The 27,428-nt window shown below is 40.6% G+C and overlaps 3 protein-coding genes across 5 annotated transcripts; 1 reads left to right on the forward strand and 2 right to left on the reverse strand.

Annotated features, from left to right (window-relative positions):
* The first annotated feature begins 334 nt into the window (after window positions 1-334).
* Window positions 335-9,394, forward strand: vcp (valosin containing protein). 2 transcript variants are annotated; one of them, XM_059337039.1, is made up of 17 exons: window positions 335-491; window positions 3,017-3,128; window positions 3,279-3,451; window positions 3,535-3,677; window positions 3,815-3,945; window positions 4,038-4,169; window positions 4,477-4,579; window positions 5,005-5,138; window positions 5,350-5,485; window positions 6,109-6,221; window positions 6,793-6,957; window positions 7,054-7,176; window positions 7,316-7,528; window positions 7,667-7,975; window positions 8,187-8,342; window positions 8,444-8,598; window positions 8,841-9,394. In XM_059337039.1, the coding sequence occupies exons 1-17, from the start codon at window positions 475-477 to the stop codon at window positions 8,944-8,946; spliced, it is 2,421 nt and encodes an 806-aa protein (XP_059193022.1). In that variant the 5' UTR covers window positions 335-474; the 3' UTR covers window positions 8,947-9,394. The 2 variants fall into 2 exon arrangements, with proteins under 2 accessions (XP_059193022.1, XP_059193023.1); XM_059337040.1 differs by having other exon boundaries at window positions 6,793-6,883; window positions 7,052-7,176.
* Window positions 9,395-10,505: 1,111 nt separating this feature from the next.
* On the reverse strand, window positions 10,506-16,135 carry akr1a1a (aldo-keto reductase family 1, member A1a (aldehyde reductase)). Its single transcript, XM_059337097.1, has 9 exons — window positions 16,067-16,135; window positions 14,232-14,329; window positions 14,037-14,156; window positions 12,843-12,994; window positions 12,250-12,445; window positions 11,870-11,919; window positions 11,607-11,756; window positions 10,937-11,096; window positions 10,506-10,660 (listed from the first exon to the last, which is right to left on the reverse strand). The coding sequence occupies exons 2-9, from the start codon at window positions 14,310-14,312 to the stop codon at window positions 10,595-10,597; spliced, it is 975 nt and encodes a 324-aa protein (XP_059193080.1). The 5' UTR covers window positions 14,313-14,329; window positions 16,067-16,135; the 3' UTR covers window positions 10,506-10,594.
* A 960-nt stretch (window positions 16,136-17,095) lies between these two features.
* Window positions 17,096-26,460, reverse strand: dnajb5 (DnaJ heat shock protein family (Hsp40) member B5). Of its 2 annotated transcripts, XM_059337960.1 has the most exons (4): window positions 26,096-26,460; window positions 25,035-25,313; window positions 23,612-24,267; window positions 17,096-19,183 (listed from the first exon to the last, which is right to left on the reverse strand). In XM_059337960.1, exons 2-4 carry the CDS (start codon window positions 25,243-25,245, stop codon window positions 18,950-18,952), a joined length of 1,101 nt encoding a protein of 366 aa, XP_059193943.1. In that variant the 5' UTR covers window positions 25,246-25,313; window positions 26,096-26,460; the 3' UTR covers window positions 17,096-18,949. The 2 variants fall into 2 exon arrangements, with proteins under 2 accessions (XP_059193943.1, XP_059193941.1); XM_059337958.1 differs by lacking the exon at window positions 26,096-26,460 and having other exon boundaries at window positions 25,035-26,079.
* Window positions 26,461-27,428: the final 968 nt, after the last annotated feature.

A 27,428-nucleotide genomic window follows, 5' to 3' on the forward strand; every position in this document is an offset into this window, starting at 1 on the left:
ATACAGATGTGTATATGGTTTAATGTATTGCTCGGACAAATAAAATCGCTATGTTCTTCACATGGACGCTGTTTTTAATAAAAGGCTAATTCTATGTTTTTGCGATCTTAAGTAACAACGCGGTGCAAATTAATTGGATGACAGAAGTTTGGTGACAGGCTTAAATGGCAAATCAGAGAAACGTTGCTGAAAATAGGAACATCCCACACATATATAACTGGCCAAATTTCCACAATATTCTGGAAGACGTCAGACTCCGGCTTCTCTCATTGGTTGCCGAATCTGATGGACAGCCGGTAGCCAATCAGAACGCCGGATGCGTCCAGCTCATGGTATAATTGTACAGCGGAGCACGGAAACTGCTGCTCTTTCGTGTGAAATCACAGAGATCGTTGAGTAACGAGAACCGGTTAAGCCTCTTAAACATTTAGCTAGAATTTCTTTATTTATTAAAAGTAATCCAGGTGGACGACCATGGCCTCGGGAGGGGAGTAAGTAGACACATCTTTCAGTCAAATGTTGTTTTCAGAACAATGGTTAAATGCCTTTTAAGTGGCCAACGTCAGCTCAGAATACGTTAGTTTGATGAAGTTAGCTCGGTTGCTAAGACATTAGCTAGCAGGAGAGCTAACGGGGTCAGTGACTTCAGCCTCCGCACTTTGGTTCGTTGGTTGAATAACGTAACATTGCAAATCCACTGGCAGTTGTGTGTTATACTGACGGATTGTTGACAGTTGTCATCCACACGGTTGTCGTTGGCCAGTTAACCGTATTAGATTATCCAGCTGTGTGACAAAGCGCAGTCATCGCTGTCGTGTTTGATGCTAACGCTAGCTTAGCAACAGTGTCAAGGCCGAAGCCGTCCACCAGAACTGTTGGCCTGTATGCCGGCTCACAGCCTGTCGGTGGAGGCGGCTTCAAACACTAAATGGTACAAATGACGTTATGAATCCAATGAGCAAACGGCATACACTGTGGCAGGGCTAACCGTGTCACGAAGACCTCTCCAGCGGTAATGCTAGTCATCCCGGTACGGTGCACCATAGCTAGCAGGCTAACAGGGTTATAGGCTATCCATTATAAAACAATACTTGAGCTCTATTTAATAATAACACATTTCATCATCTATGTTACTCACGCTTACGCCGTGAGCTAATGTACTTTAAAGTCACGGTAGAGTTGTACCGTTCATCTTTCAGTGGAGGAGCCTAGCGAGCTAACAAAGTTTTTTTTCTATTTCTTTTGCTGTGTCATCTGGGCTCAGTTAGCCACAGGGCTAGCATTAGCATGCTAACAACATGAAAGAGAAACCACCAAAACGGACCTAGACTTTTCTGGAAACGTGTTTCGGCCGTTTGACCTTAAATGTTAACTAACGTTGCCAGTTATTTTCTGACGGTATTTTGAACGTACGCATGTTGGCACGTGTTGTTTTAACCATGATGGCTAATTAGCTTCTTGTGTAAACGACCTGTTTACACTTGTCATTATAGCCAATACAGATTTTTTTTTTGGGTTATTAGTTACTATTGTTAATGATGCAACAATTGGAATATAAACACAATAGAATATTTGGTTACTTGAATTTACCTACCTCACCATTTATAATCTAAGTTGATGTGCAGTTTCTATTCATAGATGTGCTCAAAAAAGTACAGTGACAATACAGTAAACATATCGTCACCCTGTTAAAATAATCGCCTAACTCAACTTTTTCAAGTTTTGCAGGAAACACAAAACTTCACCAAAAGTGTAACAGATTAATTTATAGATCATTTCACTCAAAAAGGATGTAACAAAGGATGGCTATTGGCATAGCAATAACACTGTGTGTAAATTATGTATCTTAAGAGAAATAAATGGCTTAGGCAATTTTTTGAACATGCCGTTGTGACATAAGCAAGATATGGTAACACTTTATTTTGAAGGTGTCTACAGAAGAGTAACACAAGCCTGTCAGAAACATGACATGACAAGTATAATGAGCATTAATGTTACTTCAAAGTGTCATTAATGTTCATGACACATCCCATGTGATGTTTACGACACGCTCATGTCACTCTTATGTACACACCTTAAAGTAAAGTGTTACCAATATTAGTGTCAACAATAAAACACTGATAAACTAAACTGATAACTAAACAATCTCCCTCTAGCTCTTCTTTGCTGGGTCTTATCTGATGCCTATGAATGTGGCAAATTTTCAAAGAAGTGATGATCTTAAAGGGGAAAAATTACATGATCTGATCAACTGAGAATTAAGGTGATTTTACCGTAGGTGGCCAGCGTCATGAGATGATTTAGGCAAAAAAACAAAACAATTTTGACAAAAAATGACTTGGGCAATTATTATGTGTGACGACTTGTCATTATAGCAATTCAGAATCTTTTTTGTAATTAGTTACTATTATTAATGATGCAACAATGGAATATAAACACAATAGAATACTTGGTTACTTTAATTTACCTATCTCGCCATTTATAATCTAAGTTGATGTGCAGTTTCTATTCATAGATGTGCTCAAAAAAGTACAGTGACAATATAGTAAACATATGTGTCACTACTAATGCAAACATTAGCAATGTCTCTTCAGACACTGTTTGAGCTTAATCTTGGGTTTAATGTACCAGTAATGATTGATTTAGAGTGATGGCGGTCACCATATCGACCCCCGAGAACAGAAAACTATCCTACAAAGGATGTTTGGCCAAAGGATGCTTTCCAATTCCCCATACATACCAGAGAAACTAAACCATTTATTCTTAGAAGTTTCACAAAGTACCTTAGGGGCCTGGTTTACGTTGGCAGATTTAATTAAATTATTAAACTTAACATCCAATTGCTGTGGAATTGTGAGACATTGATGATTGATGATCCTGAACAGTTTTTCTGTATCACAATTACTTGTTAAGTTGAGCAGCTATATTATTGTAGGACCTGCATGAGACCATGAAGGTGCACAATAAGAGCTATTTTGTTTGACCTACAACTTGTTCCATCTGTTTCTCTTCATAGATCCAAAAATGATGATCTAGCCACTGCAATTCTGAAACAGAAGAACAGACCCAACAGACTGATTGTTGATGAATCCATCAATGAAGACAACAGTGTGGTCTCTCTGTCTCAGGTAGACACTCAGAAGTCTTTATGCATACAAATACATTAGCCATGTATAAATAAATCTAAACCCTGTGATGTGTTTTAATAGTTTAGTTACTATATTTCATCATAAATGAAACACAGATGCACAAAATAACTTTACTGAATGTTTCTTTAGACCAAGATGGACGAGCTGCAGCTTTTCCGTGGAGACACAGTGCTGATGAAGGGAAAGAAAAGAAGGGAGACTGTGTGCATTGTACTGTCTGACGACACCTGTTCTGATGAAAAGGTTCGCATGAACAGGGTGGTCCGCAACAATCTGAGGGTCAGACTGGGTGATGTCATCAGGTAGGGAAAAGTATAAACTCGTCCTAAATAATTAACTCACTCCTTTTAAAACGAAGTGATATTAAGGTTAATGTCTCCTTTAGCATTCAGCCATGCCCTGATGTGAAATACGGAAAGAGGATCCACGTCCTCCCAATAGATGACACAGTAGAAGGAATTACTGGCAATCTGTTTGAGGTCTACTTGAAGCCATACTTTCTGGAGGCTTACAGGCCAATCCGCAAAGGTGAGGACAAATTTTAATTGCCAGAACAATGATTTTATTTTACATAACTGATCAGGTATTTCATTTCATAATTTGCAGCCCTGTGAGAGTGATGTAAATAACTTTTTCTTTGCCTGCTTCTTTTTTACCATGTAAAGGTGATATTTTCTTGGTCAGAGGAGGCATGCGTGCTGTAGAGTTCAAGGTGGTAGAGACTGACCCATCTCCCTACTGCATCGTGGCTCCTGATACAGTCATCCACTGTGAGGGAGAGCCAATCAGGAGAGAGGTGAGTAGTGGATACACACACAGTGCATGAGTTGGCATGTACCAAAAAATAAACCAAATTGAAATTTGAACATCTTATGTTGAAACACACAGGATGAGGAAGAGTCCCTGAACGAGGTGGGCTATGATGACATTGGAGGAGTGAGGAAGCAGTTAGCTCAGATCAAAGAGATGGTGGAGCTGCCTCTCAGACACCCTGCACTGTTCAAGGCCATTGGAGTGAAGGTAAGGCACCTCTTTTATCTACATGCATGTACAAGCAAACATTATAGGCCTTCATTGAAAAATTTTTGCTGAGCCTCTGTCAAACTTCTAGAAAATAGAATACACCCATCTACAGTTTAAATATGCGCATGTGAGCTACAATAATACTTAGGCAGGAATGATCAGTGGCAACTACACATACATTGTTGTATAACTGCCACTATTGTGTCACTGTAGGAGGCTTGTCTATGGCTTTTGGTTTTGTTTGACTTTCTTTCAGTTTGTGTAGTGTCCCAATTAATATATCAATTTGTTTTCCCCCTTTCAGCCCCCACGTGGAATCCTGCTATATGGACCCCCTGGAACTGGAAAGACTTTGATTGCCAGAGCCGTAGCCAATGAGACTGGAGCTTTCTTCTTCCTGATTAATGGTGTGAATACTCATCTATTTTGTATAGAGATTTATTCCTAATCGGTGGGCATTTTATGATAATACTCAGTGTGTCCTTGACAGCAGTGCTTTGTAGTTATGTTCTTTGTTTGGTTAGAATAAGATCATCTGTTAATGCTTGAGTCTACAATGAGGAACAAAATTTATTTTTTTGTTTTTGTATCATGATTTTTACACTAAACACTGGTCAGAAAGATAAGAAATGAGCTAAGCTTTATAAAGAAGACATCTTATCAGCTAGCTGCAAGTGTCTCATCAGTTCTGTGCTATCTCTTAATATTTAGATGGGACAAAGGTCATCTTTCATTTTATACTTATTATTATTATTATTATTATTTGAATAAAGTATATGTTAGGAGGTTATGGTGTCCTCTGGTAATAAACATTTTTGGCTTTCCATTTTAGGTCCTGAGATCATGAGTAAGTTGGCAGGAGAGAGCGAGAGTAACCTGAGAAAGGCCTTCGAAGAAGCAGAAAAGAATGCTCCTGCCATCATCTTTATTGATGAGCTTGACGCAATCGCTCCTAAGAGGGAGAAGGTGAGTGGGAAGAAGGAAAAACGTAATGGATATCGTAATGATAGTGCAGTGTTTATTCATGATGTATGAGTGTCTTGAAATCAAAGAAAATGGCTGTTGTTGTCCTGACCTTGAAGAAAAGAATGCAATCCATTTTGTATACTCATTTGCTCAAGTTCAGTCAAGGCCCTATTGTCTAGATACAATTTAAAATGTAAATTGTTTTTTGTAGACTCATGGTGAGGTGGAAAGGCGCATCGTTTCCCAGCTGCTGACTCTTATGGACGGCCTGAAACAGAGAGCTCATGTCATCGTCATGGCTGCCACCAACAGACCCAACAGCATTGACCCAGCTCTCAGGAGATTTGGTAAAGGATCTGTTTAAATCATTTATTCACTTACTGCAGTAGTTGAGAACTAAAAGAAGCACAACATTTAGGCCTAAAGTAGTGAATATCAGTAGTAATGTAACTCTTATAATCCAGGCAATCTTTGCAGAGCACTTGTACGGGCAACAGTAGATCTGCATTTAGAATCTACTGTTCAATATCAAGATGTTTTTTGCTGCACTTAAAAACATAACTTCAGTAGAACGTCAGTTACCGTGTCTTATTTTCTATAACCTGGAGCTGCTCTGTGCATTGCTTACTGAAGCATGTTGTCATATCCCTAATTAAAACTGTTGGCTGTTGTTTATTTTGTGCACTCTGCAGTTCACTAGTGGGTCAGTTTCTTACAATACTGTGCAGGTCCACAGTTTTAAAGGCTTGTGATGGGATGTATTTGACAGCCTTGACAGAGAGTTGGAATTGGATCCTGCCTATACTTCAAATACTGATACTCTGTGAAACATATAGATGGTTACTGTAAAAACTTGTACATATGATCATAAATGTTACTTCGGCTGCCAAGTCATTAGAAAGGATGCAGTAGTAATATTCCCTGCAACTGGAACTAACAAGTGTGTGTTCTGAACCTTCACTACCTCCAGGGCGTTTTGATAGGGAAGTGGACATTGGCATCCCAGACGCCACTGGCAGATTGGAGATACTCCAGATTCATACCAAGAACATGAAACTGGCTGACGATGTCGACTTGGAACAGGTCTGTACACATAATTATAACTGCAATCAGGTGACACCACACACTGCTCCCCTGAAGAGAGGTGGAGTCATGTGGTGATTGTTATCAGTTGTTCGTTCCAAGGAAAACTACACAGGACACTGAATCTAATTCGTTGTTTACTTACATGGAATAATATAGCAGCAAAAAATGTGAAAAAAGCATCAATAAAATAACAATAAATAGAAACCAAAAATATTAACAAGAAATATAAATGTATTGACAATTTCAGCAAGAACACATTAAGTGCTGCAAGCTTTTTTTTTTATATAGAGGACTGTGATCACTCTTCAGTTCTTCAGTCTACCTTTGCATTTCTACATGATGCAAATATTCAATATGTAACAATACACACAAATGCATTGCAATCAAATTTAGAAGTAATGCATTGCAGTATCGGTGACGCTCAATAGTTTTTCTGTTTACAAGCAATGGTGCATATACAAGTAATATTTCGAGCCCTGAGCAGTGTTCAGGATTTTACTTAATGAAGGTGTATTGTGTAGGATAGCAAACAGGAAAGTAATCTTGTTTTCTTTGTATTGCCATGCAGGTAGCCAATGAGACCCATGGACATGTTGGTGCAGATCTGGCTGCTCTCTGCTCTGAGGCTGCCCTGCAGGCCATCAGGAAGAAGATGGATCTGATCGACCTTGAGGATGAGACCATTGATGCTGAAGTCATGAACTCACTTGCTGTCACTATGGATGACTTCAAGGTAGGAGCTGGGATATGGTCTTTGCTATAGGGTGTAAGTAAAAAACTTAAATTGGCCTAATGAGCTGTCATTAACATGCTCAATGTTGTCCTGTAGTGGGCTCTGAGCCAGAGCAACCCATCTGCACTGAGGGAGACCGTTGTTGAGGTTCCCAACATCACCTGGGAGGACATTGGAGGTCTGGATGATGTCAAGAGGGAGCTGCAGGAGTTGGTGCAGGTAGGAACCTCTTCCAGAAGTAGGATTATATCTGAAATGGATGTATTAGGAACTGTAAATGTGTTTTCTTACTGTTTCTTACTGTTTCTAAAGACTGTCTGACTTTTTTTTTTTTTTTTCTCCCTTTCTCTAAATTCAGTACCCAGTGGAGCACCCAGACAAGTTCCTCAAGTTTGGCATGACCCCATCAAAGGGTGTGCTGTTCTACGGTCCCCCTGGTTGTGGTAAGACTCTGCTGGCCAAAGCCATCGCCAATGAGTGCCAGGCAAATTTCATCTCCATCAAGGGACCTGAGCTGCTCACCATGTGGTTTGGAGAGTCTGAGGCCAATGTCAGAGAGATCTTCGACAAGGTAAGAATGTTGTTGGAGTTTCTGTCATAGAACTTTGGTGCAGAGCACATCCGCATCCGTCATTGTTTGCAATTTCACTGTAAATAATTTTTAAATTGTTTTGTAAGACCGTTTTGTGTGTCCCTGTGATGTTTCCAGGCTCGTCAAGCAGCCCCATGCGTCCTCTTCTTTGATGAGCTGGACTCCATAGCCAAGGCACGTGGCGGCAACGTGGGAGATGGTGGCGGAGCAGCCGACCGCGTCATCAACCAGATCCTGACCGAGATGGACGGCATGTCCAGCAAGAAGAACGTCTTCATCATTGGAGCCACGAACAGACCAGACATCATCGACCCTGCTATCCTGAGACCTGGCCGTCTGGATCAGCTCATCTACATCCCCCTGCCCGACGAGAAGAGCAGGATGAGCATCCTGAAAGCCAACCTCCGCAAGAGCCCCATCAGCAAGGTGACACTGACTATTTTCAGGACTACTTTCTATTAAATACAGAAGTCAGGATTCATTTGTGCCCTATTTAAACTTAAAGATGCCCTGTATAATCTTGATGCAAAGAAACAAATTCTATTTAAATTTAATCAGAATTACATTGGGAGAGAATTGTTATGTATGATGAGTTTCAAAATGTCAACTTTTAAAAATTATTGTCTTTTGTTGACAGGATGTGGACTTGGACTTCCTGGCAAAGATGACCAATGGCTTCTCTGGAGCAGATCTGACAGAGATCTGCCAGCGGGCGTGTAAGCTGGCCATCAGAGAGAGCATTGAGAATGAGATCCGCAGAGAGAGGGAGAGGCAGACCAACCCCTCAGCAATGGTCAGTCCTTGTTCTGTCAGCTTTTCACGTCTGAATCTGCTCTGTGGCTTCTTCAGATGTTTTTTATGTTAAAAATATTCTCCCACATCGATTTTTCACAGGAGGTGGAAGAGGATGATCCTGTGCCAGAGATTAGGAAGGACCACTTTGAGGAGGCTATGCGATTCGCTCGCCGCTCCGTCAGTGACAATGACATTCGCAAATATGAGATGTTTGCTCAGACACTGCAGCAGAGCCGTGGTTTTGGCAGCTTCAGGTACGTTTTCTGACAGTTTGTATTAGCATGAGTGTTGGTAGCTTTGTATTTAAGTCTTTTGTCTATACACACATTAGAAATAATCTGCGAATGTAAAAAGCTTTATTATGGCTTTTCCTAGAATCAGACTACAGAAGATGGTCATTACTTTACACTTGGTGTTAAAATTGCCAGAAACACTAGTTGCCATATTGCAATAATCTCCCTATAAAAATGTTAAATGGCTCTTCTTTCTCTTCCAGGTTTCCCTCCAGTGCTGCAGGCGGCAGCGGTCCAAGCCATGGCTCAGGAGGAACTGGCAGCGGTCCAGTGTTCAATGAAGACAACGACGATGACCTTTACGGATAAATGTACACTGCCCCACAGTGGTCAGTACTGGGATCACACCTGTACAAATTCTCACCAGATTCCACATTTTTAGGACTTTGTGCTTCTTTCATGTGTTCCTTTTTTTTGTATGACTTCCCTTGGAGAAAGCATGTAGCCGCTTGGTTTGCCCTGGCTTTGATGTGGGTTGGGGTAAGGGGATGTTGGAAATGGAAGGTGAGTGACTGATGCAGAGTGGGGAGGGGGGGATGTGGGTGGGGGGGTGTTATTGAGTGGCCTCATTCTCAGTATATCACAAACAACATGAATGGCTTTAGTGATGGGATTCTATGCTAGACTATAAGAAAGAACAGAAAAAAAACATATTGCTTATGACTTCTTTTTTTTAAATAAACAGTAGCATATAATGTATTACAAATTTGTCAAGGTTATGTTGTTGAAAATAAAATCTCACAAAATGGAAGTGTTACCAGTGTTCGTTTGAAACTTCTTTGATACAGAGTCCTTGTACATTCTGTCTAAGTTAGGGTGTCTACCCTTTCTATCTTATTTTATTATATTTATCCATCGTAGGTGTAAACACTAAAAGCAGTCGGCACACACTCTTTGGAGTTTGGAGAAGCAGGTAGAAGTATTGACATGGAAGCTCAGCAGTGTGCTGCTGTGGAGGGGGGCAACATCAAAACATTTAACTAGGAAACAAGCTGCTCTATGCACTTGTGAAAGCTACCAGACTCTGTTGACAAACTAATTGATCGTGTATTGCTGCCTCATTTCTGTTCGTGTGATTTTGGTGAATCTGAACTAACTCTTACCAAACAACCTAACAATGCCAAACAAACTAAGCGATGGAGGCAGCGCTAGACCTGCAACTCCACCTCCTGTTTTCTGAGGTAAAATTACCAATGTTTGTCAATGAGGTCTGATGTGTGTGATGAGAGCATGGAGAACAGCTTCAGTTCCCACTGTAAACTTAAACAGGGCTGTCTGTTGGCAAGTCGTGATAATCTAAATATGTATGTATTTCATAAAGTTGAGCCATGCCAAATACAATCTACAGTAAGTAACACCCTATGAATAAGTACCTAATACAACCCTACTTAATGAAATAATTTTACAAAGGTCTTATGGTGGATATATAGTAATGGTCTGCTGTTTGTTTTTTGAATATTTGATAGTTTTCAGTAGAGATATAAACATGGAGTGGGATGGATGGATTTTCACAAAGGTTATGCATTTAATTCTAACTGGCACTGAAAATGTTTTAAAACATGAATTATCTGCTAATTAGTTGTGTTCAGAAGTGCAACATGATTAAGAGTTTAAGCTCTGAGAGAAGTGCTGCAGCAGTGAAAGTCTTCTCTGTGAACATTAAGGTGATCTAAGCTGTTGTCACTGGGCAGAGAGGCAGTTCTCCTGCTGACCACAGAGTGTCACTCTGGCTGTGGAGGTCCCTTTTTTCTTTACTGCAATCTCAAAAGTTACTGGGGGGAAAACGGCTTTAAAAGTTTTAAGCTCTTCTAAATTGTAATCCCATACTGTTAAATGAATGACAGGCATCCCAAAGAGAAACAGGAAAATATATTTTCATCATATTCTGTTTATTTTTGGGTTCTTCAGTGAGTGACACTCATTTGAAATTAAAAAGTTGCATTCCTCCTGTATAGACTCAGTACAGATCATTGAAGGGGAAATGAGGATGTTCTCCATCCCTCCAAACTCTCTTGCCATCTCTCTGTAAAAGAAAAAAATGGTTATGCTCTCATTAAAGCTATATATGAAGGTTGAAAACTACAGGGACTATGACCCACATTCCTATAGTCCAGCTCTCAGATCATGGAGATCTAAAAACAGGCTGATGTGTCAGACATGCAGTGTCATCTGTGCGTCTCAGCATTAAGTTAATTTTGGACTTGAATGGTTGTTGCACTTACATAAACACAAGTCATACGTCTATATGGGCTCTGCTTAAGAAAGTTGTCCTTTTAAAATCATAAGATCGGTGAGTCACCTCGACTGTAGGGACGATGAATCGCTTGTTGCAGTTGAAGGACTCTATCTGCTTCATGTCGTCTTCTGACAGAAAAAAGTCAAACACCTGCAAGTTCTGCTGGATCCTGGAAGGTGTCACGCTTTTAGGGATACACACGACACCCCTCTGAACATGCCACCTGCCAGAAGGACACCAAAGAGGTCGGATTGGTTCACCCGAGCTGACAAGTTACCTTGAAGCTGAGGCTTTGTGTCTTATGTGGAAAATAGTATTAGATTCTTGATATTTAAACAAACATTAAGAGCACAGTGAATTAAAATCATGTCTCATGGACAAATGGGCAGACAAGCCTTACTGAAGTTGATTTGCATGACAAGTATCTAAACTGGTTCCCAATCCACATTTCTATTGTTTCTTTGAAGTTTCTCTCACTACTTTCCAATGTCTGGTTCCTGTATGCTAACTGCATTAAGTAAATCACTTCATCATGTAACTTCCTCCTGTTCTTTGATCATGTAAGACTAAAACTCTGTATATAAGGAAGAAAAGTTTAGTTTGTCGAGAGAGATTGCTGAGAAACTCTCCGTGTACACGTAACTAAAGGCTTTGATTGATCACACCGGCTCATTGCATTTTTCTTCAGAGAAACACTCTCAATATTTTGGGAAGAAACTGCATCTACATTTACCTGAGTATGACCTGAGCAGGTGTTTTCTGGTATCTCTGGGCAATAGCTCCCAGTCGAGAATCCTGCAGCAGACTTGGTTCATCAGGAGTGGCCCAGGGTCTGTCCCCGCTGCCCAGGGGACTGTAGGCTGTCACACACACTGCCACTGACCTGAGGCAGAGGTGTATACACTGTTACTGACATAGTTGGAACAACATTAGATTTCATTGATCTCAAAAAAAGGGAAATGTGTAAAACTGCACTGCACTTTACACTTTACTGACCGACAGTGAGACAGAAGATCTGACTGGGACAAATAAGGATGGCATTCTACCTATGGCACAGTGAGACACACAACTTTTAAGTAAAAACATTAAATGTACATTTAAATACCTTACAATTAGATACAGTTAATAACAGAGTGGACATATTAAAACAACCTAAAACAGAATAAGGCGGGTATTAAATATATGAATAAAAATGACTGGCAGTGTAATAAATAAATAATTTTAATGAAAGGCAGCAGCAAACAGAAAAATCTTCAGCCTTGATTTAAGACTGTTGCCATGCAATTTGTAGGCCCACTTCTGAATAACACATTCTTTGTTGTTAATAAAACCCTATCAAAAATATTTATTTTGGTTTATGAGGAAGCCAATTGTACCTGGTTCACCACAGGTAAATGTCTGGCCCTGCTGATGATGTCATCAACCTGCCTGGCATTAAAGTTGGACAGTCCTATGGCTTTGACAAGACCTTTGTCCACCAGGCTCTCCATAGCTGCCCAGGTATCTCTGTAGTGAGTGTCAGAGTAACAAATACTTCCATCCTCCCGTCGAGGCATCAGCTCCTTCCCTCGCCTAAAAACATCCACACACACAATGCCTGCTTCAGCTGATCGGATACATTTTGTCATTTAACATCAGTGGCGTCCCTAGGCTAAAACAGAACAGAACAAAAGCTGTTTTTTAATCAGCCCGAATATTAATTTTCAAAAAATAAATAAATAAATAAATTGTATTTTTAAGATCACATCCTTAAACTATGGTTATCTTATGATGATGCTTCGATAAAACAGTGTTTTGGGACAGGTTTGAGTAACAATTAATTATTTTATTTTTTAAAAAGCCACTACTTTAGCTTTGGCGCACAAGTGGTTACACAAGCCCCTGATGTGTCAAAATCCTAGAGACGCCCCTGTTTAACATTAGTCCAAAACAATGACAACCAATCAGTTCACTGTGTGCAGCGGCTCACTGAAATGCCATGGGCCAGTGCATGAGGTACAGGTCCAAATAGGAGAGACCCAGGTGGGCCAGACTGGTCCTGCACGCCTCCTCAACATCGTCAGGGTCGTGTTTTGTGTTCCACAGTTTGGATGTTACAAACAGCTCGTCACGACGCAGAGCCTGAAGGGAAAAGGATAATGGGTATGCAAAATATTTTCTGTTCAATACAGAGAAGTAAATTATAGTTTAAGGTAGTTTGAGGTATAAACTTAAATCAGAGACATTTCATGTGTATTATGAAAATATTTGTTGCTCGGATATTGATATTCAGTGAGTTAATGTGTAGATATTTAAAGTGCTACCAACAGTTTCCTGTGTTTGTAGACTCTATTTCTAGAAATAAACGTGCTTACTTCAGATAATCCACAGAATTTGTTTGAGCAGTTTAGCAATGAAACTATATCCCAATTATTTGGGATTTTGAGCAATGTGTCATATAGTTTCATTATATTCACAAGAAGGCAGACATCTCTACATCTCAAACACTCACACCAAAACAGTTTAAACTGATAAGTAGCACTAGAGGTGAGGTTTTTAATTTTGGGGTGAAATGGCCCTTTAACTCAGAATGTATTTAAATGTTGATCCCTCTCACTTACTCTGTTTCTCAATCAAGAATTACCCACATCCCTTCCCTCTTATGTTATCCCTTTCTGTCTGTTTGTGTCTTATTTTCCTCTTATTCAATTTTTATTATTATTATTATTATTATTATTATTATGTATTTATTTATTTTTCAAATTTTTTTATTTTATAATTTTCTCTTATATGGTTATCTTCATTCATTTATTTGTTTTTTTTCTTCTATTTGTTTTGTTTTTGTATATTTTGACTATAACTTTGGTGTTTTCAATTATTTTGTACTTGCCTAGTCTATGGATGTATTGGATAAACTGATGTGTGCTCTGACAGCTGATATAATTATGCATCCAAGGAAAATCCAATAAAAATAATTTTGAAAGAAAGAATTATCCACATCTTACAAACAGAATATCATTACTGATGTTGGGCTTTTAAAAGAGTAAATAAATCAATTTGACATGTTTTAAAGCACAAGTAAGTGGATCTTGATTTGAGAATGTTTAGTCTACTGCTGTTTTCAAGGTCAAGCACGAGCTGTCTGACTCCCGTCTGATTCAAACAAAACTAGTTTGTTTCTAACCTTCCCAGGGCCGACCCTGACAGACAGAGCTTCTCCCACCTCCTCTTCATTGCTGTATGCAGCAGCACAGTCGATGTGTCTGTACCCACAGTCTAAAGCTGCCAGCACCGCCTGCTTCACCTGAGGACACATGGACACAGAAACAGTCCAAACACTAGTTTTTATCATTTAATAAGTTACTGAAATGAGTTCTACCTGTCCTGGAGCGCTCTTCCAAGTGCCGAGCCCGACCACGGGCATCCTCTGGCCTGTCGACAGAGTCACGAAGGCGCTCATGGTTCAACCTTGAAGACCTGACGGAGGAAAGACAGTGACAGAAAATAATGTGAGGTGTTCATATGTAGACTCCTGTGGGACTGAACCCAGTCATCATGACTCAGTCCTAATACTTTGTTACTGATTGTCACTCATATCTGGATTCATTAACTCGTGCACTACAGCAGGGTGTGTGAACAGGGGTCACTTTTGCAAAATGACAGGAGGACAGAGGAAAGTCAATAAACAAACATTTATAATATTGCATAGCCCATAACTCAGGTTTCTTTGAACTTATTTTAAAATTAACAGACTGGTAACGCTTCATAATAAGGTCCTTAATAACCATTAATTAACAAGTAATAAGGCATTGTTCTCGCTTTAGATCCGGTAGTTGCAAAAAGCATAGTTAACTTATAGTTAACTTATAATAGATGAGCGATAAAGTATATTTTAATATCAATAAGCAAACAAAATAAGATTAATAAAGGCATGGCAAAGACATAATGGGTGGGTCATGGGTGTTTGTAATGCTATTATGAACAATTATAAGATACGCATGAGGCTTTTTATTAATGTTCTTAAGCATTGTTGTTGTAACTGTTAACACGTTTCTTATTAGTGCTTATAAATCTCTTATAGCCTGCAATTAACTGTATTATAATGCCATTATTAACACTTATATAAGCTTATAAACACAAAATAATGTTAATAAGCATCTTGTAAGGACTTACAAGGGCCTTATTACTTGTTAATTAATGGTTACCGACTTATTAACTTCATAAGTAAATTAACTAGACCAATATGACAGATAGTATTAGATAGTTTACTGCTGCTCAGGTGTAAAAAGGTATCCTACCCTGGCACTTTTTTTTTTGATGAACAAGCTCTATTTTGATGTTTTTTACTAGAGGTGTACAGAGACTTTATGATCTGTATCCATGTTTGGATAGAATACTGGAAGTGGGTGTGCCTTACCCTGGAAGTCATGTTAAATCAGGAAAATGTTGTGTTTTCGAACTTGATAATCATTGGCAATGCAACTTTATTTGCAGAATTATTGCAGAATATATTTTCACATCTTCATCCTGCAGTTTACATAAATTCAAGAGACATAATGGCTGACAAACAGACAGTTATGGCTTTTTGTTTTTTGCCCTGGAATAAAAAGTGGAAGAAATATCAGTTTCCATCACATTATTTGTGCTTTCTCTAATTCAGGAACACCCCTAAGATTTGCAATTAAAGTACAAAAAATCCCATTGTGAATCAATTTATTGTCATTGCAAATTACAATATGGTTGACATATAGAGTAGTATATCTTCCTTTCACAGAGCAGTAGCCATCGCACAAGTAGATAAAAAATTCAGCCCACAAAGAGGCAGAAAATACCATTTGGCGACATGCCTTTCGTTGAGTGTTTCTATACTCTCTGGGTTTCAGTGGAAGTATAAACCCTCTGCGAACCCAGCCTTATTGCCAGAAATAGCTGATACAGGTATATGGCATTAGTCACAGTGTGGTGTTACTGCAGCACATCTCCAAGCCTCTCCATGGTTCACTAATTGTCTGCTATATCCTTACCATGTGATACACACACACACACACACCATTCATCAACCACTGCATTGGTTTCACATGATCAGCCCTGACTGCCTCCTGACCGTACAGCAGAACAGATGGTGTAATTCACTAATGCTCTAACACAATACACAGATTAAACATAAATTTAATCAACATCTCTTTATTTTTCAGGCCAGACTTCGGTTCCTACCTGTGGGTCGCTCTGGTAGATGAAGCGGTGATCAGCTGAGGTTAACTGTCCAAATGGATTTTAACAGGCTGAGGTCAAAGTCTGCCTTCATTTGTTTATCTCTAACTCAGACTGAGCGGAAATGTCCAAACTCCACTCACATTGCCAATGTTTGATCAGACAGGATACTAAATATACATTCACATGCACATCATTTCAGTTTAGAGTATTATCGGTGTTATTCAGGATCAGTGGTGAAATGTAACTAAGTATATTTACCCAAGTACTGTACTTAAGTACACACATATTTGAGGTACTTGCACTTTACTTTTCATGCAACTTTGTTCTTCTACTCTTTTGTACTTTTTACATCGTTGGAATTATTTGTCTTTAGTTTTGACTTTACAAATTGCATGCTTTGTTATAAATTGAAATACAGTACAGCTTTTCATGCTGCTTCACAACTGCAAAATTAGATTTTTTGTTTAATTATTTTATTAATAAAAAGTTTAAAAATATTTTTTAATATATATTTATATAAACCTAGTATTTTTAATAGTTTTAAGGTTTAGACTGTTGAACTTAATTGTATTTTAATTTGACAAACCAAACAATCAAATGATTAATGGAGAAAATAATAATCTGTTTAAGGTATAATGATAATAATCGCTAGTTAATAGTTTAAAATAAGCTCCACCACAACAAAATCCTGCTTTTACATTAATGGACAAGTACTAATAATTAATACTTTAATATATAATAGTATCACAGTCACTGGAGCCATTTTTCTGCACTGATTACATTTATTTTTAATACTTTAAGTACATTTTCCTGATTTTACTTACATACTTGTACTTATGTAACATTTCCAAGGCAGGATTTTAACTTGTACTGAGTATTTCCTCCACCTCTGTTCAGGAAATGTTGAGATTCATGTCCCTGTATGTATGATGGTAATGTTATACAGGTTTCTAAACGGTTTCTGTGCACACACAACACCAACGTCACACTCAGGTAGATGATCATTCCTGAAAGAGAAACTCAACACCATTAAGTTCACACATTTGGTTTATTTGTTGCCATTTTGAAAAGATCATAAATATTGTCAAATGCACATAAGCAGTGACAGTCTTTCAGCAGCTGCAGCACTTGTGCATTCTGGTTATAGTCACAGTCCAGCGTCTCCGGAGGCTCTGAGAAGCAGGACGCTCACACACTCATTCAAGTCCCTATCTATCTTCTCATAGTTTCGTCAGTTTCTTTTACGACATAAAAGTGCATTAATCAACATGTTTCATTCAAACATTTTCTCATACACATGATATACATGACCTACTAGTGCTGCCTGCATAAACCATACTCACACATATATCTTATCATCGCTGTAAACTACAGCAGGAAGTGCTTTCAGAGCCCCCTGCAGCTGAGACAGAGAACCGCTGCTGCAAAATTACAAAACCTGTTTCCTAAACAGGGTTTTCTACTTGAAAAAACAGATGTAAAGTTTGATGTACACGTGTTACAGAGGACAGAATCACAAACTGAAACCATGAAACCCAAAAGTAGACACCAAGGCGGTCTACTTTTGGCACTGCTCACAGTAGCACCGAGACATGGTCTCCGAATGGCACAAGAGAAAGCAGAATATACACAACGAAGCTGGATTCCCCAGAGGAATCTCGACTATTTACTATGGACTTCAGGTTAATTTAATAATTTAATTCCTCTGGAAAATCCAGCCTGTACTTGTACGGCACTTTACAGGGATGCACTGGCAAAATTCAGCAGTTTTGTATCAAACCTCTTCCTAAAAATGTCCTTGCTCACATACAGTACAATATGGTGACTGACTTTACATTGCTTACTTATTGTTTTTCCAAGATCACCAGCTCCCAATGGCAAGGTCTAACACAGCATAGGGCATCGTCTGTTGTGCACTTAACATGGCTGGTTGTGTTTATTACAGTGTGACCTGTGTGTGTGTGTGTGTGTGTGTTCACATGTGTGGTATGACACCGGGCTAAGGCACCAAAATGTCCCTCAGATAGCTAGCCAGGCTATTCAGTTCACAAGGGAAAGCACCCATATCATGTGCAGATTGTATTATCCAAGCTTACACTGCTGTGATTGTACTTGATTGTCATTCCCAGATTTTCCATTGTAGCTGAGATACGCTAATATTATTTGGAGTACCGCAGGACTTAAGTACGCTGTCACGCATCAGAGTACAACTGATTTTAGGGGAGACAGATCTTACTAAACAGCCTACAAGCACAATGCTATATCAGACTGGAAGCATGAGAAAAGCAGGTGGCAGGTGGGAGGGGGGAGTTATGTTAAAACCGGGGTTTGCACTGAACACACTAATGCTGCTGGTACACTCAAGGTAAAAATAAATAATCATATTTGAAACTTCCTTTGGAAAAAAAAAATCCTGGAAAAAATGCTTCTATTTTAAAAAATATCTCACGCCGGCCTCATCCTATCACAAAAAGACGAGGATTAGAGAGTTGGACAGCATATAAAACCACTGATAAATCCGTAAAAAACAGAGTTAAGAAAAGGACGGTAAAAGCCATGATTGTGCTGAGCCCATCCTCAGCACTGCTCCACTGCTCAGGTGTGTGTGTGTGTGTGTGTGTGTGTGTTTGTGTTTGTGTTTGTGTGTCCGAGGGCCAAAAGACTAAACAAACACAAATAATTACATCCTGATACTGCAATTCATCTAGGCATTCTTCCTTTATCCTCCCACTGTGAAGTCCCTACAAACAACAGCGTCTGTTCAATGCAGTGTGCATTAACTGGACAAGGGGTAAACTACAATGAGAGTCAAAACTGGAGTATTCAGGGTTGGTTTACTGGGTCATTTAGTCTGGAGTGTGTGTTGGTTGAAGGTGAGTCTTCCTACGACTGGGGGAGGTGTTGTCTAATAATCTCTCTGGACTGAGGGGGAATCCTGTCGGGAAAATGGACAGAAAACTCCACGATGAGGTCACCGCGATGTGATGGGTTCTTTGGGAAAGGCAGGCCTTCCCCTCTGAGTCGCTTCACCGTACCTGGCTTGATGATGTCATGACAGGGGAGCGAGATGATGCGGTTTTCCAGCGTGGGAATGCTAACTGTACAGCCACACAACGCCTGGAGGAGAACAGAGGAGAGGAGATTGAGAGGGTTAATATCTTTAGGAGGAATGAAATGCCAAAGCCATGAATATCCTGATGACCTCATGTTTCCATGAACTGAAAACTTTTCTGTTTACCTTCTCGATACGTCATCCTAACAAGTCAAACTTCCACGTGTTTTCTGTGTGTGTTCATCTTGTGTGTGAGAAAGTACCGACATCGTTTTGGTATCGATTGCAGCCCTGTGGGGTCTAAAGTACACCATTTGGAAAGGAGCATTTGGAAAACATGACTTGGCGGTGGAAAAGTTTTCCGGTCTTTGTGTCTGTGTGTGTGTGTTGGTGGAAGAGGTGTGTGTGTAAGTGTTGGAGGGGCTACACATTGCACAGGGGACTAATTTTAGCAACAGTCTCATAGCCGGGGCTAATGAAGTGAGGCAGGAATCGGCTGAGCTCGTAAATAGTTGGAGGGCTTGTCAGATGGGCTGGCAGGACGAGGGGAGAAAACACACACACAAACACAAACACCCACACACACCCACAAACACACACACTAAGCCTCACCTCCTTATCACAATGCCTGATGAATCCAGTCAGAGCGTAGAGAGCGCTAAACTAAACACGGAGACCTGTGGTTATCACGACTTCACAGGCTTTCCAGTGAGCATCACTCGCCAGATTTGTGCTAAATAAAAATAACTATTTAAATCCACAACTCTGTGAATGAACATCCTGATGAATAAAAAACTTTTCTTATATAATGCAGACGAAGCAACTGTTACAAAACGATTTACTACACAAAATAAGGTCAGTGAGTAAATACCATAAAGGTGTGGAGAAAGGAAGACGGAGAGTGAATTGTGATTGTGAATGACCCGTTATTCACGAGGATTGAAAGGCTTTAGGTCAAGAAATCAGAGAAAAAGAGAACGATACATCAAGGACTTGAGGCATTAAAAATAGGTACAGTATTTTAAAGAATGATAGTGGGGCAACTTTGTCTTCAAAGGGATTGGGACGCTGACCATGTTGTGGTTACATAACTGGTCTGGGGTCTGGCTGACGACCGTTGTTAACCATCACAGTTTAACATGTAAACAAGCCAACATTTGACAATTAGCAATAATTGATTTATGATTTGATTTGATATGAAACACAATATACAGCTGAGGCAAATGTTGCCAAAAATATCAATGCTTTGATTTATAAAATCTACAACCAGATTTTCAACCCATGGCTGAAAAGAAAAAAACAATATTATTTTGTGTGCCGAGAACATTTTCTATTTCCTGTGGCATTGAAAGAGGTACCAATGTACTGACAAGCCAAGGCTAATGAAAATGTCTTGTTCAGTCATGTACCAATAGATGTATTATAAATGAAAAGTCAGGAGATCTGAAAAAATATAAAAATTCTCTCTGACTCTAAATGGGATTCAGGCTGAGAACATATGCTTAGCAATGTCTTAGATACATAAATTAAGCTATATTTTGCTCAAGACAATCTGAGCTTTAGTTGTTTTTTCCAAAACATACCAACTGTAAACACCAATGATGTTGTGGCAATCAGCCTTGCATGATGATGTAATGGTGATTTTGCCTGCATTGGCACTTGCTTAACCTCTAACACTTGTCCATGTCAATAAATGGCCGATTCTATTTGTCTCGTCTAGTGTTTTTTTTAACAAACATGGATGGACATGTGGACAGTTGAAGTCCAGTGAAACAGAGCAGCTGCTTCAGAGGACAGACAGAGTTTTCCAGCCATGACATCAGCCTCCTTCTTCATGCTTACATACATTAGAGGTTGACTTAGCCTATGACTGATGGAGACTAGTGCTCATCCTCTTGCTATGAACAGTTCCATTCACGAACACGAGTCTTACACACAGAGACAGGTTGCCATGACGCTCGGCACACACTGCCAGCTGATCTGAGGACCCACTGATTGCATAAGCCTCAGCTCAGACAACATATCTCCAGAGACTAAACACACAGATACAGATTTTGCTATATTTGTAGGAATGATCTATAGATTGATTCCATACTGTTAACCGTCACTGTTACATGCTTCACCCCACATTTGTGTCGAGCCGTTTTGCTGAGAAGACCAGTCCTTATAATCAGAAAGTGTCCTCACAAGACTGTGGGCTTTCAATTCAGTCCATCATCTTCTACCATTGTGAACCAACAGTATACTTGCCTTTCTGATTGATATCAGAAGAGGATCTGTAAAGAGCTGTCCACTTTGCCTTTAGAGCCCAACAGCAGTTTGCACATACGTGTCCCTTGGACGTGGGTTTCTGCCGCTGAGCTGAGTGCAGTGGTGACAGGACGTAGAAATGCACCACCACAGACGATACCAGCACACCGCAGAGACATCATTAACGGCAGATACAGCCAGACTATAGATCCAGATATAGGTCGGTTTAAGGGAAATCAGTGTGTCAAATTCCCGCGAAGCTCTCTAACTGCTTCTGACTGCTGTCACAGTGAAGACATCGCAGGGATGGAAGTTGCCTCTAGCAGTCTCCCAGGAGTTTGGCAGCACTAAATGAAACTGCTCATCGAGGCATGCTTTAAAATTGTGCAACTGAATAGCAGGGGAATAATACAGCAGTCGAAATGAGACAAACTAAAGACTCCTTTCTCTTTTGTTTTTGCACTTTAGAGTGAGCACTGATTGGAAACAATCATCTCGTTGGCTGGGTACGGCCTATTATCTGCTGGTGCATTGCATAACATTTGCAACATTATATGGTGCAGCTTGTCTGGTGTGCAGCATGTAGCTGGTGTTTTTTTTACTGCAGCAGTTAGCACCACATCTTCAGGGAAGCAGAGTAGAGTGGAGCAGTGGAATATGAGCTCTTATTTGCTTTGGATACTGAATCATCTGACCCACTTCCCTAATATTCCCCAGACACCCCCCACCCCCATCTCCCCTTTTCCCCTTCGCTCCCCTATCCTGCTTCAGCTGCATCAGACTTAAGTCTCTTATCTGGGAGCCGTAAGAGCAGAGGACTTAGCTGTGGGAGTTCTGCAGTGCAAACTTAATCATTGTGCAGGTTTGATCAAGTACCATCTCCTGCTTAATGCGACTTAATAAACTCCAAGGTACTCTCATAACTAAGCTGTCATCAGACGTGCTCTGTGCAGGCTTGTTTACCAGTGAATTAGTCCTGTAGAGTCGGCGCTGCTTTTAGAGGAAAACTGTTCAAAATTGGCTTGAGTGGAGTACAAACAACTCCCCTGACATCTCCAACTCTTTGAGAACACCTGCCATTAAGCCAACCATGTGGAGTGGAGGCCAGTGAGTGGCAGTGCTATTAGAAACATTAAAGCTTGTGTAATACAAATGGAGCAGAGCTGTGCTGCACCCGTTGCCCTCATAGGAGCAGCTAATTAAATGTCCTGCCAGCCACAGTAATAGTCTGGATTGTCACCGCTGTCACACACTACAATCAATTTTTAACGGAGTGTGTTTGCAAATATGCAAGAAGATGCAAGGGAGTGTGCACGTGCGTGCATGTTTGTTCCTGTGTGCAGCTTTATGTGTGCCCTTCTTGCATGTGTGTTTATGCAAACATATTCATACAGCAGTGCAGAACAAGTGAGGACGATGGCTCTGCGCCGGTCACACAAGGACACCACATTCCCGTTGCTTCTCTCACTGCAGCGACAGAGACTCTGCTGCTCACTGATCCTACCCTCCAGCAACACACACACACACACAAACACACACACATACACGCACACTCACTCCTCAGTATATTATATATATGACCACCCACCCAGGAAATAATCCATTCCTTAAATTACAGTCACATCTCTCCTCTCATCCACTGCCTGCCTAGGTTGAGTGACAAGAATGATGGCAAGAAAAGGAGTGAAAAAAAGTGTGCCATTTTTGGATATTCATCCAAGCTTCTGCAGCTCCATGAATGCATTACATTTCTGCCTGGTTTTCTCCACAGGGAATCAAACTCTCAACCTCAGCAGCATTATCTACACATGCAGAACAAAGAGCGAGGACTGAAGATAGACAAAAAAACAGACAGCAAGTAGAGCTGCACAATTAATCGAAAATATTATCCAAATTGCAACATGGACTAGTGCAATATTCAAATCACAGGAAGGTGCAACATTTGTTTGAGGCAAAATATGTGTAAAAATAGCATTTTGAATTAAGTATTGTCATGCTGCAAGATGTCCCAGCCTAGCAAACTGTATGCTACTGACAAAGGGAAAAAATGATTTGGTGTAGATCATTTCCAAAAACAAAATTATGATAATTCTAATATATTTTCATTGAAAATGAGAATAATGATGCAAAAACTATCCCTCAGATATCACAAATATTCACAATTCAATATTTTTTCAAAATTGTGCAGCCCTAACAGCAAGACAGACGAGAGAGAGAGAGAGGATGAAAAGAGACGGACACACCTCTTTTAGACTGATCTTGCAGTTAAAAATGATATTGGAACCGTCTCTCTTGAAGTGGACGTGCCCTTTGTCTTTAAGCACAAAGGCTATGTCGGCAGGAATGTTCTCTGGGGTCTCGTCCCCCTCCTTCGGGAAGGTGATCTTGGTCCCCTCCTTCCAGCCCTTCTTGATGATAATGTTGAGGATCTTGTCCTCTGTCCTCATGCTGCGACCATCTGGGTTCAGCCTGCGGCGGGTGATCTTCATGCGTTTGGTGCAGCCGTGGAAGATCTCTTCCAGCGAAACCTTCAGCTCGTGGACCACCGGAGGGTCCTGGTGCTTTCGCCCCGTCCCCAGGCGCTCTGACGGTGCCCCCCGCCTCCTGCGGCCCTCCCCTGGGAAGCCATTATTCATCCCCCCTGGGAAGCCGAACTGCCTCCCAATATGAGCGAAGGGGTCATCCTCGTCCATGTCCACGTCCTGCTCTGCATCGTGGTCATTGTGGAAGGAGTAACCGTTGGAGCGGCTGTGGCTGCGGTTGGAGCCAAAAAACATGTCGAAGGGGTTGGAGCCACCAAAGAAGGAGGCGAAGGTGGCGTGGGGGTCTCCGTGGAAGGTATAGTGATACGTTGAGCTGCCAGGAGCACCTGAAGAGCTGCTGCCTCCTGTCCTCAAACCTGACGGAGAAAAGAGAGAGAGGAACATGAGACCTCCTGAGCACATGCACACTCAAAACACCCACCATGCTACAAGACATACATCAATATGGACTCAAATACCAGACACAAAACAGTGTTCAGAAAAGACTGCGTGTGGGTAACAGCGCTGAGAAGAGTGCAGCCCACGTGGGCGGGAAAAATCCCACGGCATCACTGACTTTCCAACAGTGCTGGTGTTGGAGGAACTCTTGAAATACCAGGTCACTCCATCCAACTCACACACTCACCTTTTCAACAGAGACACATGCACAAAACACCCACAAACGCAAAATACAGCAGCCACAGCTATTCATATCTCAACCATGTAATGATCTTAAGCCATCTGTCTGTCTGCTCACACACACACACACACACACACACACACACACACACACACACACACACACACACACAAGCAGCTGAGGTAGACTATAAGGTATTAGAGGTAGTAAGTGTTGTTGACACTAAGGATAACAATAGACAATCACACACATTTCTGCACATACACACAAAAAAGAAAACATGGAAGAGACAAAGTATTATTACTTCAGTGACTGAATCCCACCAAAGCCCTCCACCATGATATTAGATGCTGTTCCTGAGCTATATTAATAACAACTTAATACATCATAACGCCTGTTTAACAAGGCCTCACTGGCAGAGCGCCGAAGCCTGCACTCTCTGACCGCTGTCCCTCCTACACAGACACAGACGGACAGATAAGATCAAACCCAGACGCTCCTCACCTTCCTCTCCCAGCTGATCGTATACGACCCTTTTCTTGGGGTCGCTGAGCACCTCATAGGCCTCTGCGATCTCCTTGAACTTCTCCTCTGCGTTGGCATCCTTGTTCTTATCAGGGTGGAAGCGCAGGGCCATGCGCCGGTAGGCCTTCTTGATCTCCTCCTCGTTGGAGCCCTTGGGGATGCCCAGGGTCTTGTAGTAGTCCTTCCCCATAACTGCACACACACATACACTCCTAGGATTGGGACCCCTCCCTCGTCAGCTCAGGCCGTGGTCAGTCACTGGAGAGAAACAAGGTTAGAGTCTTGGATGCTGGACAGATACAGAGATTAGACCGATATTGCCTCAGAGAGCACTCAAGAGCTCTCCATCAGGACTTTGCTGTGAAATGTAATTGGCGATAGTTGGCAATGGGGGACGCAAAGTGCTGGTTCTACTAACTGTTGCTATGGGGATGTGTTTGCTCTGCTGAGGCAGTCAGGTGGAGTGTAGAGGAATCCCCTTCATCTGCTTTATCAAGGGGCATCTCCCTGTCAGAGCAGCCTTGGGACCATTTATAACAAATGCACTTATTTTGAAATGTGATTTTGTGCAATATAAACAGAATTGGCTTGGCTACTGGCTGATCCTACGGATGATCTGCACCCCACAGATCTGCTGTTTTAAACCAGCTGGAGACACAAAACCTGTCAGCCAGCAGAAACCCCTTCACTGAGACACTGCGGTGCTCCTGAACCAGATCCTATTTTTCACCAGGAGACGACAAAAGTCGACGAAAAAGACTCGTTAAATTTAACATTATGATATTCTGCTTGTATCTCTGGAAATACCGGTTAGCTATCCATAAAGCCGACAATTTACACCAATAATTCATGCCGTAAATTACACCAAATATTTGGTTATACCGACTGGCAAACCTGAGATATTTCCCATATTAACCCATACGGTGAAAACGAAATATTAGTTGCACGTTCAAAAGCATTACACGAGACCCGGGCAACGCGCGGTAGAATTAAGAAAATGAAAAGAAATGAAGGAAAAAGGGAAACAAAGACAACCCTACCAGAAAGCTCAGCAAAAAAATGAAGAAATGTCACAGAAACATGGTCCGGTGTCTCCTCTTTCTCTCTCTTTCTCTTCCCTTCAGCCCTTGTTATCTGCCTGCCGCCCCGGCACTGCTGGGTCCTTATAAATTGACGTCAGGACGCCGAGAGGATCACTGGCTCTGAAATAACCGGTGACCAAACACTGAGGCGCATCTGACGTTTCACTGGAAAACCTCGGACAACTGCCCATCCGAGCCTGTCATAAACCCACATCCATCACATTAACCACGACTTTAACTGGAATCACTACTGAAGAGATTTAAAGATAAAATAAAGGTTGAAAAAGTTAATCATGTTTTGGTTCACTCATAAATATCCATTATTTTAAAAAATCATACTCAATTAACTTATATAAAGAGGCTACAAACAGCTCTAATCATGGTTGAAACATGTGTCTACTGGCGCGGTGAAATTGGTTTTATATTCGATATTCGCCTATTTTCCGGCGTTCTAACTGGAATAGCGTCACGAAAACCGCACCAATTTACCCTAGGATGGTTTTATTTTGTACACAAAACTAAGACTGACATTTCACAGGCTTGACCAACTCACCAAAATCAGCGAGTCTGGCGAAAGATTGAAGTAACCGGGCCGAATGTACGTCCTAGTGCCCGACGGCAGCCAGAGTGCTTAGGGACCGTCGCAAAAGTGCAACGTCTTTCTTTTCAATTTTTAATAACTCACTGGAAATTCATCCAATAAACACCAAACCACTTCTGATGTGTTCATGAACTTATTGTGGATGCCCCACATCCTTTATTGTCCTTAAAAACTCTTTCAATTTTTTTAAAAGGCATAAGTAATCAGTATATATAATTCATACATATCTTAGGCTTTTATTTTGTAATAGCTCACTTGATTTTATAGGTATCAACACCAAACCACTTCTGATGTGTTCATGAACTTATTGTGGATGCCCCACAACCTTTATTGTCCTTAAAAACTCTTTCAATTTTTTTAAAAGGCATAAGTAATCAGTATATATAATTCATACATATCTTAGGCTTTTATTTTGTAATAGCTCTCTTGTTTTTATAGGTATCAACACCAAACCACTTCTGATGTGTTCATGAACTTATTGTGGATGCCCCACATCCTTTATTGTCCTTAAAAACTCTTTCAATTTTTTAAAAGGCATAAATAATCAGTATTTATAATTCATACATATCTTAGGCTTTTATTTTGTAATAGCTCACTTGATTTTACAGATATCAACACCAAACCACTTCTGATGTGTTCATGAACTTATTGTGGATGCCCCACATCCTTTATTGTACTTAAAAACTCTTT

The sequence above is a fragment of the Centropristis striata genome, chromosome 7, assembly GCF_030273125.1.
Source record: "Centropristis striata isolate RG_2023a ecotype Rhode Island chromosome 7, C.striata_1.0, whole genome shotgun sequence".
NCBI classification, from domain to species: domain Eukaryota; kingdom Metazoa; phylum Chordata; class Actinopteri; order Perciformes; family Serranidae; genus Centropristis; species Centropristis striata.

Excerpts from the sequence above, each read along its gene's own strand:
- vcp (XM_059337039.1), top strand. Across the intron at positions 4,170-4,476 it reads TCAAGGCCATTGGAGTGAAG|CCCCCACGTGGAATCCTGCT; the intron begins GTAAGGCACCTC and ends TCCCCCTTTCAG. Across the intron at positions 7,976-8,186 it reads GCAAGAGCCCCATCAGCAAG|GATGTGGACTTGGACTTCCT; the intron begins GTGACACTGACT and ends TTTTGTTGACAG.
- akr1a1a (XM_059337097.1), bottom strand. The coding sequence starts at position 14,312 with ATGAGCGCCTTCGTGACTCTGTCGACAGGCCAGAGGATGCCCGTGGTC. Across the intron at positions 14,157-14,231 it reads GGAAGAGCGCTCCAGGACAG|GTGAAGCAGGCGGTGCTGGC; the intron begins GTAGAACTCATT and ends ATGTGTCCTCAG. Across the intron at positions 12,446-12,842 it reads CACTGGCCCATGGCATTTCA|GCGAGGGAAGGAGCTGATGC; the intron begins GTGAGCCGCTGC and ends GGATGTTTTTAG.
- dnajb5 (XM_059337960.1), bottom strand. The coding sequence starts at position 25,245 with ATGGGGAAGGACTACTACAAGACCCTGGGCATCCCCAAGGGCTCCAAC. Across the intron at positions 24,268-25,034 it reads CGATCAGCTGGGAGAGGAAG|GTTTGAGGACAGGAGGCAGC; the intron begins GTGAGGAGCGTC and ends TTTCTCCGTCAG. Across the intron at positions 19,184-23,611 it reads GCAAGATCAGTCTAAAAGAG|GCGTTGTGTGGCTGTACAGT; the intron begins GTGTGTCCGTCT and ends GTTCTCCTCCAG.